The sequence below is a fragment of the Anoplophora glabripennis genome, unplaced genomic scaffold (genome assembly GCF_000390285.2).
Source record: "Anoplophora glabripennis isolate ALB-LARVAE unplaced genomic scaffold, Agla_2.0 scaffold231, whole genome shotgun sequence".
Taxonomy (NCBI): Eukaryota; Metazoa; Arthropoda; class Insecta; order Coleoptera; family Cerambycidae; genus Anoplophora; species Anoplophora glabripennis.
The window spans coordinates 428,231-441,823 of NW_019416343.1; the positions used below are offsets into that span (position 1 = coordinate 428,231).

The 13,593-nt window shown below is 33.8% G+C and overlaps 1 protein-coding gene across 1 annotated transcript in view; it reads left to right on the forward strand.

Annotated features, from left to right (window-relative positions):
- Positions 1–3,753: 3,753 nt before the first annotated feature.
- Positions 3,754–13,593, forward strand: part of LOC108905497 (headcase protein) — a gene marked incomplete at its 3' end in the record, with an annotated part of 174,861 nt that continues 165,021 nt past the window's right edge. Inside the window, 1 exon segment of the mRNA XM_023454173.1 lies at positions 3,754–4,566. Coding sequence (XP_023309941.1) covers positions 3,881–4,566 — 686 coding nt within the window.

Below are 13,593 nucleotides of genomic sequence, written 5' to 3' on the forward strand. Positions count from 1 at the left end.
TCTTTTAATTTGTTCCTGACAATATCATTCAAAGCAACGATTAGCTATCTAAATATTTAATAGGACTTAAAATACCGCGCTTTGATCTGTTGACAACTTACTGAGATAAACTCTCATTTTTTATCATACATACTTCCTATATTGCACTGAAATCTATTTGGACTTGTTTTCTTTCGAACTATAACTTTGAAATTATTACTAATGAAAACCAAATTTACTGTTTCTGACTACATTATTTTTCAATGTGTGAATAAGAAAAATCATCAAAAAAGTTAAAGAATTAAATAATTAAATACATTGGAAGTCTATTGATACCAGTTATCAATTTTAATCATTTTATTTTGAAGATCATTAGCACAGAGAATATAATTAATATTAAACAATTAGTTATATCATTGATAAAAGTGTTGAATAGAAGGGACTCAAGAACAGATCTCTGTGGAACTCCAGATGTGGCTAAGTAATCCACAGGATTGAAATTTTACTCTACTGACATTGTAGTAAATACGACTGTGAAAATAATACTCAAAGATTTCACTGAAATTACATAAAATAGAGATTGTATGAAAATTAGATATATCCTAATTATTTTTTTTATAAACGGGGTATACTAGTCCTAAACACACACGTTTTGGCACATGAATTGATTAAATAAGTAAGTGGATGTGCTGATACACTAGCATAGTACTTTACTATGCTAGTGTATCTATTTGGAAATTAGGGCTAATAAATAAAACTGGAGACGTCTGTTTAGCTCAGCTTTTATTGAAAAAGTGCTTTTTAGATGGGCTTTTTTCTCTATAGTTATTAATAATACCTCTTTGAGAAAAGCATGATCCAAGCTCGGTCTTAATAAATAAACAAAGATACAGTAAACATATTTAAATCGGTTCTGTGAGTTTTAATTTCTGTAACTGTATATATCGCATAATATTCAACATTTAGAATAAATGTTGGCACAGCAATCGGCCCTATTGTTGTTTTTAGTTCAGTCATTGAAGGTAAAATACGGTGTTAATGTATAATTTTTCCAAACAGCACCGATTTGCACCAAAATTTGGATTTAGACTCTACTTACCCTCTACTTCAAAGTTGACCCTCTGCCGGGGGTTGCTTTTTATTTTTTAGGGGTGAAAACTACCCCTATTCGAAAATAATTATAGAATTGTAGATTCGAGCGTGTAGTAGATTGAAATCATCTTTAAATAAGTAATTATGATGAATTGAAAATTGTCAACCCCTAAAAACCGCCCCCTATGACAGTAATCATTAAAAAGTGATGTTGAAAAATATTATTCAGCAATTTGGAATAATTTAATCATATGGTGATATAAAATTAAGATTTCTGTACTGTTTTAATTTTTTATTATTTATTTGTAAGTTTCAACCCTTATAAAAGTTAAAAAATTTTTTAGTTCAAAATATAATATAATCTTTTTATTATTTAAAATGTAATGTATTTTTTTATTTTTATAACAAAAATTTTTTTTATTGCAAATAACAAATAATCAAAAATCCTCTTCACTCTCTTCCTTTTCTATTCTATTCCTAAAATTCCTATTTCTATTCCTAAAATATAGCTGTAAGTGTATTCATCTATGCTTCAATATACGTGTTCTGATATCTGCAAAAATATGTAATTGGTTTTTTATTCATAACTCGCTTAGTTTTTATGCTATCAAGCCCTTCAAAAAACCATTTTGTAAGTTTTTTCAAGGGCTATAAGATCAAATATTTGATGGTTAAATATTTTTTCAGCCTTATTTTTGTAAGGGTTTGTGCTGAAAGGGCTTGAATAAGTTGCTATTTACGAACATATGCAAACGTTAAACGGACATCTTACTTAATTTTTATCCTACAGAAAAAAAAAACAAAATTCTCATAAAAGCAAAACCTACAATTTTATAATCTACAAAATTTTACGTATCATTAATAGTTTTTGAGTTACTTTGAAGAAAAGACAATCTTTTCCAAAAATACAAAAATTCTCTTTTCACTTCAAGCTCAACTTTTTTTCAAAATTAAGCACTTTAAACCGGTCATACTTCTAGAGCATATTACAAGTACATAAATAAAGTAAACTGTAAAGTGGTAACGATTATTTTCAATTGGGGTGGTAATTAGGGGGTGATTTATACATTTTTTGTCGCCGAAGAAAATACGGACCAATTTTATTTTCGTCATAACTCGCTTAGGTTTGATACTAGGGACTTTTATAAAGAATAAAAATAAAGGTTTTTTCNACTTTTAATTTTGGCGTTTGACGAATAAGAACCAGCCTTCAACAAGCTATTACTCCGCTTGTATTGGGTCTACAGATACCATAGGTACACCATTCGTTTTGTTTTTTTATAAGCTACATTTTTTATAAGAACGATTTTTTTTATAAAATACTTACTTTTTGTGTTATTCGCGAAAAACCGTCTGAAAAAGTGTTTTTTTTGGTTAACAAATTTACACATTTTCACTCGAGAATAAGTTGAAAAGTATTGACTTTCAGAAAAAACTTTAGAGAACAAAAGTTGCTTAGAATTAACGAATACATCAATTCCCGGAGTTATTTTCAATGAAACATTTTTCACCCCCGAGAAGAGGTGGCACTCACCCCCAGGGTAAAAGCGACCCTCGGTACAAGGTCAACTTTGAAAGTAGAGGGTAAGTAGAACCTAGATCCAAATTTTTATGAAAATCGGTGCTGTTTGGAAAAATTATACGGGAAAATGGTCATTGACTGGACTATTTAGTCTTTGTACGTTTAAGGTGGCCATATTCCCGGCCGAGAAATAGTGAAATTTCTGGCGTTTTTAGGTACTGAAATCTTTAAAAGTAAAACGTGTAGAACAAAAGTAAGCACAAAAATGAAATCCTTGACGTTTTGTTTATTCATTGTTACCATTTAAATTTACTCAAATAAAATAATAACTAAAAAAAAAGCGTTTGTAAAACATGCGTTTGCTGTTATTCTAACCCCACATTTTAAGAATTATTTTCACGTACTTATAAATAAAAGTAAACAATTTTATATGTAGGACTAAGCAAGTAAATGTTATAAGAATATTAATATGTGGAATTATATATAAAAAAGTTAGTATTTTCGTAGATTTCAGTACCTAAAACCTTGATGGTTTGATCGTTTTTTGCACCTGTTTATTCGTTTTACTGCGGCGTCTTTGAAAATACCCAGATGGCATGACATAACATTCCTATTATTTGATAAGCTTTAGATTATTCAGATATTAAATGTTTGAAATTATTTGTCTTTGCGGAAAACACTATTTAAAGAATATGGGGCCCTTAAGAGTTACAAGAATCTGGCTTTCATCGAACTGAATTATATGAACTGTAGAGTATACTGCAGTAGAGGCTAGATTTAAATTTAAATCAATATTACCGGTGATTGCTGATGTGAAAGATTTATTAAAGAAAGACTGACTGAATATTAATAATTGTTGGGAATGAATCTTTATTTTGGAGGTAAAGTTGGTTGAGCGTACACCCATCGTTTGCAATGAATGGTAGCGGCGTGCACCGGCGCGAGTACCAACAACGTGGTGTGCAGCGTCGCGCCGGCGGCCGACGGTCAGGGCTACGGAGAGTGAAACCCGGCGCTTGCGTCGCCGCGCGCGGAAACTGAAAGTGAAAAGCGAAAAGCGCGGCCCCACTCCTTCCCCTACCTTTCGCTTTCGGCCAGCGAGCCGGGCCCCTCCAGAATACTTTCCCCGGCGGTGCGTGCATCTGTGCAGTAGGCTTTGGATAGAGCCGCATCGAAGACGTGTGTGTACGACTGCTACCAAGGTCAGACAACTGAGCGTTCAGAGGCCGCGCCACGCAGGAAGCGCTCCCGCGACGACTTGATCAAGGCCCACGCATCTCGCAGGCCATGGCACCTCGCCGACACCTGGGACAAGTTCAAGGCCTTCTGGGGATCGATTCCATGGAGGAAGCCGGCGTTACCCGATGCTGCGTGCCCACGGGCGAATGCTTGCGCGCCCAGCAGCAGCTCAGTCCCAACAACAACGACCCCATGATCATCTCCCTGGACGACCTCCGGGACACGGTCCGCGTCACCTGCAACAACGAACTCTGCATCTCCGGCCGGTACATGCATCGTGAGTGTTTCGATCAGTGGGAACAGAGCGTATTGGCCTACCTAAAGACATGCGGAAGGGCCCGTTCCTGGTCCGAGAGGCAGCGCCACCAGAACCTCTGGACCAAGAAGGGCTACGACTTGGCCTACAAGGCGTGCGGTTGCAAGTGCGGCAGAGGACATCTCAAAAAGGACTTGGACTGGATGCCTCCGCCACCGACTAGCAACATTTTCGGCAGGATCGAGGAAGTAGATACCGGCAAGAAGAAAAAGCGCCGCAATCGTAACAATTCGCGACCTTCCCTGGCTATAACGGCGAACCACCCCATTGGGAGCGAAGTTCGCGGTCGCGCCGGCAGCTTGTCGTGCTCCAGCACCGGGTCGTCTTCTCCTCCGACCTCGGGCAGCGAGCCCAGTGTATCCCCAGTTCATGCCCATTCCAAGAAGAAGTCGAAGATCGAGTTGCCGGAAAGGATTCGGTAAGTCAAATTGTCGCTCTGCATGACAATTCCCAGTTTACTTAGAAATTTTTGCTCCTCCTCCTTTTGGAGGTCTTGAACCAGAAGAAGTTCGTGATATTTAGGTGCCTATTTTATTTCAAAGATCTAGGTATTACAAATAAATTTAAAAAATATTTTAAATTTATTTCAATTAGCTTAACACCTTTAAAGTAAAATACTTAATATAAGAGCTAGAAATAAAGTATATAAATGATTTGGAAATTATTTAGATAAGAAGTGTCTCTAATTTGCATAAAAATTTACCTTACCTTGAAAATCACAAACTTTGTGCTTTCAAAATTGAAAGGCGAAACATCAGCTATATTTAGAAAACAGATAAACAATGAATTCAAAAATTCTAGTACAAAACCTAAGAAAAAAACAGTGCTTTACATAAGATAGTCAAAGTAGCTAAATTGGTTGAGTATTGGGTGTAGACTCAAAAAATTAACCACCTATCCTCCAGTACAACCAGTCAAATAGAAAAAGAAACATTTTTTACTTCCCGAGCTTGCAACATAATAAGAGAATCAAGATTTTTATCTTAGCCTAAGGCTTTATCAAAATCTTGATCAAAATACTTACCTTACAAAGGGGTCATTTTGACGAATTTTACGAAAACCAGCAAACTAAACAAAATCTTATTCTAACGGTTCTCTGTGTTCCAATTAAATAAAAATGGGTAGAAGAAAGCAAAATATTATCCGAAAAAATAAACTGATAACTTTTGGGGCCATTCTTAAAGTAACATTTATGAATCATTTTACTAATTTGATCGAATCAAAGGATCAAAGTAATTACATAGATGGTATGAAAGTTAATTTTGATATCGTCATTAAAATATTTCGATCAAACAAATGTGTAAAATAATATTAATTACGAACAAGAACAAATAATTAAAAATATTACCTAATTACTAAGCATGACAAATGCTTATCTGGCAATATAATCCAACTGATAATTCCTAGCTGTACAAAACATAATAGACCATCTAGAGTCTCTCTCTCTATTCTAGTCATATCACCCTAATTTTAAAACCTGCTGATACATTCATTTGGGACTAAACAGAACCCTCACAACTACCCTTATCTACCTCCTAAAATGCGGCTATACTTCTGTGGTAAGAATCTTATATAGAATACGTTTTGCATGTATTCTAAATTATTCAAACTGTTGATTGGTTGGCATATTGCTCTTCGCGTGTAAAACCACGGAAACAAATGCAAACGGAATAAATGAATAAATATTAATTAATCGAAGATATTAAATAATCATTCGATCGTATAAAAATAATGTAATCTAAATAGTATAATTAAATAAGCGATTCCATTTTCTTTGAAGTGGAGATCGGTATCAGTTTGTTTATAATGGTAAATAATTGGTTTAGTATTATACAGTCCATTATATAAATATTTATGGTGTTATTTGTTGGTTTGGCAAGTCTGACGCAGCTTTATAAAAAAGGCAAACACGACGATTTTATAACGCCAGATGTTATTTTTTAAGGCAGAACGCCTCTGAGAACAGAACGTAAATATAAATAGATGTTTAGCCATTTTTTGTGGCACCGAAGACAAGCGGGTTAAGAAAGTTCTGACATTATTAATAACAACAGGACTTAAGTTTGTTTTATACTGATTTCAAGACAGTGTGTCAAAAATTATGAAGTAATAGAATATAATAATTAAATTGTAGAGCACTGCCATCTCACGATATGTGTTTTTTTATATCAAATATGTATCTTGATATGACGCTACTGTACTTGCTTTACGGAATCTGATCGTTAGGACATTATTATCAGTGTTTAATTGTTATTTAATTGATTCTACGACAATCGTGATAATTTTTCAGTAGTGATTTTAGGAGAACATTTCTCAGTAATCTAAAGATTCTAAAAGTGGTGTTGTTGTAACATTTTTGACACACTGTTTTTAGGATTTTGATCTACTGAAAAATTGGTTTCCTTTTTTGTGTATTCTGCTACACGGCAAGTTAGGAAAGTTAAACTAATTGCCATATAAACAAAAGTATGCCCCGCGCCATAGAAATGAGTCAGATGTCATTATTTTGTATTAAATTTTTGTATACTTGCAGTCTCACGGAGAGAAATAAATATACTCCTATATTAAACACATTTTTCACCTCGCTTTTCATGTTACCTATATGTTAACAGTACGAAAGTCGAATGTGTCCGTTTATCGAGGGGCGATCCGCTGATGTAATCTTCGTACGTTTGCCCTGGAATCTTATGTAATCGTTTCTGAAATCTTTGCAATCTCCGTGTAATTAAGACGTTTTAATATTTATCTTTTTGAAATTTTGTAATCATCTAAGAATCTCTTTAAAATTGAAATCTATGAAATTTTATCTGTAATCTACGTAATCTTATCTGTAATCTATGTAATCTATCTGTAATCTATGTAATCTTATCTGTAATCCTCGCTGTAATCTGTGTAATCANCCGAAAAAATAAACTGATAACTTTTGGGGCCATTCTTAAAGTAACATTTATGAATCATTTTACTAATTTGATCGAATCAAAGGATCAAAGTAATTACATAGATGGTATGAAAGTTAATTTTGATATCGTCATTAAAATATTTCGATCAAACAAATGTGTAAAATAACATTAATTACGAACAAGCACAAATAATTAAAAATATTACCTAATTACTAAGCATGACAAATGCTTATCTGGCAATATAATCCAACTGATAATTCCTAGCTGTACAAAACATAATAGACCATCTAGAGTCTCTCTCTCTATTCTAGTCATATCACCCTAATTTTAAAACCTGCTGATACATTCATTTGGGACTAAACAGAACCCTCACAACTACCCTTATCTACCTCCTAAAATGCGGCTATACTTCTGTGGTAAGAATCTTATATAGAATACGTTTTGCATGTATTCTAAATTATTCAAACTGTTGATTGGTTGGCATATTGCTCTTCGCGTGTAAAACCACGGAAACAAATGCAAACGGAATAAATGAATAAATATTAATTAATCGAAGATATTAAATAATCATTCGATCGTATAAAAATAATGTAATCTAAATAGTATAATTAAATAAGCGATTCCATTTCCTTTGAAGTGGAGATCGGTATCAGTTTGTTTATAATGGTAAATAATTGGTTTAGTATTATACAGTCCATTATATAAATATTTATGGTGTTATTTGTTGGTTTGGCAAGTCTGACGCAGCTTTATAAAAAAGGCAAACACGACGATTTTATAACGCCAGATGTTATTTTTTAAGGCAGAACGCCTCTGAGAACAGAACGTAAATATAAATAGATGTTTAGCCATTTTTTGTGGCACCGAAGACAAGCGGGTTAAGAAAGTTCTGACATTATTAATAACAACAGGACTTAAGTTTGTTTTATACTGATTTCAAGACAGTGTGTCAAAAATTATGAAGTAATAGAATATAATAATTAAATTGTAGAGCACTGCCATCTCACGATATGTGTTTTTTTATATCAAATATGTATCTTGATATGACGCTACTGTACTTGCTTTACGGAATCTGATCGTTAGGACATTATTATCAGTGTTTAATTGTTATTTAATTGATTCTACGACAATCGTGATAATTTTTCAGTAGTGATTTTAGGAGAACATTTCTCAGTAATCTAAAGATTCTAAAAGTGGTGTTGTTGTAACATTTTTGACACACTGTTTTTAGGATTTTGATATACTAAAAAATTGTCGAATGTGTCCGTTTATAATTTATTTGTCTCTACTTTTATGATATGAAAACCGAGATGAAAACGTTTTTATGAACTTCGCATAGTTCGATTTAAAGATAGGTAAAAATAAGTTTATTAGAAATAACTCAGTAGGGTAAAATACCCTTAAAAATAAAAGCAATATAAGAAGTACTGCAAATAAATACGCTAAGAAAGTATACTGTAGTGTTTTGAAAAAATTCTATAAATCATTTTAAATAAATACGACATTGTGGTAAAATGTGTTTTAGAAAATCTTTTCAGATAAACACTACAAACACTGAGGTACATAAATTGCAGAATTCGCGAGAGCAACATTATTAAATTTTGCTCTAATAAATTTTTTTAGTGCAATGGCACGAAAATATTTTTTTTCGAAAACTGTCATCAAAATCAAAAGTCGACATAGTTGTTATTTAAATTACATGACTTAAATTTAAATTATTACATTTTAAGCAGTATAACAATAGTAACAGTAATGTGACGATTACAGTTTATTTTGCAGTACATGTAAAATGAAAGTACCGATACTGCACTGAGTTAAATTTATGCCAAATCCAATGCTCTCAGTCATCGTAGCTTTTAGTTCTGGCAGGTTCCCTTGGCTCTGCTGAAGATGGTAACAAATTTTATTTTGTGTAAAATCTTCTATATATGTCTCCGCTACCGTACTAGAACGCCACCCCCTATGTCGTTTAATGGTGGTAATATCGGCCCCTGCGTCGGCTAACAGAGTAGCGGAAGAACTTCTGAAGCAGTGCCGTGTATAAGTTTCCCGGCGCGGCAAATTGAGAGAAGTTGCTATTTCTTTTGATACATTCCTTATTTTGTTGACGCTAACCACTTGGTTAACACATTTTTCTCTGACATATTTCGCAAAAAATCTTCGACTTGTAGTAAATGCCGGACGTAAAGCGCAGTATCTGCCGTATATCTTCATTTGATCTGGACTTGAAATCACAAAACATCTCTGAATATGAGTTTTGGAATCGGGAATTGTTATAATAATAAATAATTGAATCGTTATCTTTGGTAACTCATCTCTTCTCAACGCTCCATTAACACCAACTATTAAAATGACCTGAAAAGTTGTCCAAAATTAATTAAATCCATCGGTTTATATTAATTTGAATTACCTTTTCTATCAAAAATCTATTATTAGGTGCTTCTTTCAAAAACCTCTTAATTTGCTCTTTCGTTAGAATTCTGGACTTTTTCAAACGGTATCCAACTGATTTGCTTTTCAAATATGGTATTAGTTTTGTAAATTTTCTGATATTTACATTTTTTTGGCATTCAGTGTACTTTTTAACGCGGAATATACTGTCGATAGTTTAATTTTATTAACTTTATGTTCGAAATATGCCAGTAATACCGCTTCGGACAATTTTTGAATTTTCTTCGAACGACACCACCCTTTATAGACTGAAACTCTGGTGTCAGTTAAACAAATTGCCCTTAAATATAAAAAAACTGCAATGTATTGACTTTTTCTAGAAAGAAAGATAGTGTATATTCTCGTTACGATAATGATACTATACTTCTTAATAGACCAGATGTTGTTAAGGATTTAGGAATCTATTTTTACCCTAAACTCACTTTTAAGTATCATGTGCATCATATTGTGTCGGAAGCTAAGCATAGTTTGGGTTTCGTAATTCGCAATGCTCAGGATTTCTGCAATGTTGATACAGTTAAGTTGCTGTATAATTGTTTCGTTAGACCTCGTTTAGAATATTGTTCCTTGATTTGGGCTCCAAGCTATGTTAGCTATATTGATTGGAAAGAACGCAGCGCAGATTCTTAAAGTTGTTAAACTATAAAGACTTTAATGTATATCCTCCGGTAGGGTATCCGCAGCACTTTCCCCATCAAAAATATAATTATAAATTATTTTCAACATAATAAAAGGAAATTTGGATATACCTGAAATTTTACAAAAACTTAACTTTAATGTTTCTTCTGTACCTAAGCACACAGTCTAATGAAACTTTTTATTTGAACACAGCTAGTAATAATATCTCTATTATTAAATAATTATTTTGATGTCCTCTTTAGTGTTTCTGTTTGTGAAATATTGTTCGTGATCTATTCTGTGATTTCTTGTCTTTATAGTATATACAGGGTGTTTCATAATTGGATGTCAATATTGAAGGGTGTTAATCTGTGCGTGATTTTAAGACAAAAAGTTCATATAAACATAGGTCCGTTTTCGCTTTATTTTTGATATACAGGGTGATGAATATCTGTTTGTAAAATTGTTTTTTTTTAAAAACTCCGAAACTAAATTAGATAGTTTTATAAAACTTAGTATGTGTAAACTAGGTGCAGAGACACGTCTTTTGCATAATAAACGAATTTTCATTTTTAACCAGTGGCGTCCCAATTAACTTCAACCTCATTATTTTGAATGAAAAAAATGATACGCCACTGCATTTTTGAAAAACAAAAATTATTGTATAAATGGTGCTTTATTTTGTAATAAAAAAGATCTCTTGAGTTTTTTTCTTATCTTGCACTGTTTTTTAGTAAAAAAATAAAGAACAACATACTAACCCACATTGAGCCAAACAGAAAGCATGATATAAAGATTACCTAGTAGGCTGTGGTTGTTGATTACTGTTGTGATTTATTAATTTTGACAGTTCAGTTCATTCAACTCAATTTTGATACTTAAAATACCTGTACAGTGTTATTTGATAATGGTTGAGTTTACTAATCAAGAGTTGGCAGACATTCATTACATGTATGGCTTGGCTGATGGCAGAGCGCCAGAGGCTAAACGATTATATCAAGAGCGTTTCCCGAATAGAGTCACACCAGATAGACGAACATTCTCAAACATACATAGAACGTTGGCTGAAACAGGTACTTTTAAGCCAAATAATCAATTAAAAGGTGCCCATCGGACTACTAGAACTCCAGAAGTTGAAGAAGCAGTTTTAAATTCAATTGATGAAAATCCTAATATTAGCACTAGACAAATTGGAAATAACTTGAATATCTCGCACATTCTAGTTTGGAGAATTCTTCACGATTTTCTGTTATACCCGTATCATATTCAACGGGTCCAAGCCTTACTTCCTCGAGATTTTCCTTTGCGAATCAACTTTTGTCAATGGTTTTTGGAGAAAATTGCGCAAAATCCCTTGTTTGACTGTGAAATAATGTTTACAGACGAAGCTAACTTCTCTAGAAACGCTATAAGAAATTTCCATAACAATCATGTTTGGGCCGAAGAAAACCCGCATGCAATTGTGAACTTTAACAATCAAGAACAATTTTCCGTGAATGTTTGGGTTGGAATTGTTGAAAATCACTTAATTGGACCTTTTTTTCTGCCACAAAGGCTAGACGGCCGTACATATCGTCGGTTTCTAGAGGAGGATTTGCCCGTATTACTTGAAGAAGTGCCACTTTTAACTAGAAATAGAATGTGGTTCATGCATGATGGTGCACCAGCTCATTTCCATCGAGAAGCAAGAGAATATTTAAATCGCACATTTCATGACCGATGGGTAGGCCGTGGTGGACCCCAACAATGGCCCCCCAGGTCCCCAGATTTGAATAGTGCGGACTTCTTCTTATGGGGGCATCTGAAAACTCTGGTTTACAACACTCCGGTTAACACTGTAGAAGACCTGAGGAATCGCATAAGAGCTTCCTGTGATGTAATAAGGAACACTGACAACATTTTTCAAAGAGTCCGCACTAATATGAGAAGAAGAGCTGAAGCATGTATCCTTGCAGGTGGAGGGCATTTTCAACAACTGATGTAATTGTTTGTTTTTTTCGTTTCACAAAATTGTTATTTGTTGATCGTCAATCGTAATTATTAATAATATTATACAATAATGTGTATAAGTTATCTAGTAAAAGAATTATTTCCATAAAATGTGTAAAAAGTACTTCATTCCACGTACAGATAATTATTGTTGTTCTTTATTTTTTTACTAAAAAACAGTGCAAGATAAGAAAAAAACTCAAGAGATCTTTTTTATTACAAAATAAAGCACCATTTATACAATAATTTTTGTTTTTCAAAAATGCAGTGGCGTATCATTTTTTTCATTCAAAATAATGAGGTTGAAGTTAATTGGGACGCCACTGGTTAAAAATGAAAATTCGTTTATTATGCAAAAGACGTGTCTCTGCACCTAGTTTACACATACTAAGTTTTATAAAACTATCTAATTTAGTTTCGGAGTTATTAAAAAAAAAAAATTTTACAAACAGATATTCATCACCCTGTATATCAAAAATAAAGCGAAAACGGACCTATGTTTATATGAACTTTTTGTCTTAAAATCACGCACAGATTAACACCCTTCAATATTGACATCCAATTATGAAACACCCTGTATAGATATACATATGTATTTAATATTTTTTGTGTTAACTTTCTTCTGTTATTTTTCCCTGCTCTGTAAGTGGGTTCATCCCGTTGAGTAGGTATAGGTAATAAATACATAAATAAAAATAAATAAATAAAAAGTAAAGTATATCCTACATCTGGCCGCGCTCAAAATATTCAATTCTTCAGTCACTCTCGGCTTTGCCGGCTCCCCGTCGGCGGTGAATGCGACCTTCCCTCTAATGAAAGAACCCGTTTCGGTAGGTCAAGGTAAAAAGCCGTGATAAGGGTCCCTATCGATCCTCGGAGCCGTCGGAATTGACGTTCGTCTCCGTCACCCTCGGGGTTTTTTCTCGGAGTTCGCGCGGCTAGGATTCCAGACACGTGTGGCTTTAACCCCAATAATGCCGAATATGCTCGCGCCGGCAATTCGACTTTCTTCTTACCTGTGAATTGTGAGGCGTGTATAAAGAAGGGAAACGTTAGTCGCGGTGAAGATGTAAATCGGTGAAGCGTGGGCGGTATGATTTTACACTATTTTCGTCCTGATGTTCCCAAACATCATCGAATTGTTTGAGGAGTTTTGAAAGGCTGAAACTGAAAAATTATTTGACTCGTCAAATCAGTTTTAAACTATAACTACTCAAAAACATTGAAAATAGTCACAGTTTTCGGAAGTACGTTGCTCGACCAGAAAATATCGAAATAAAAATACTAGTCGCAAAAAAAATATCTCGCTAATGCAACCTCAGTCCCAAGAAATTGGGTTACTGCCCTCCACATTAATGGGTGCTGATTAGTTTTTGTTGTTCGTTCTTGGATCTCTCGTGGTTGGAATAGTTGGTGGAACTGGAAACTTAGGATCTCTCGATGACACTTTGCACTAAAGCTTTCAACTGAGCTATTACTGTTTGGCG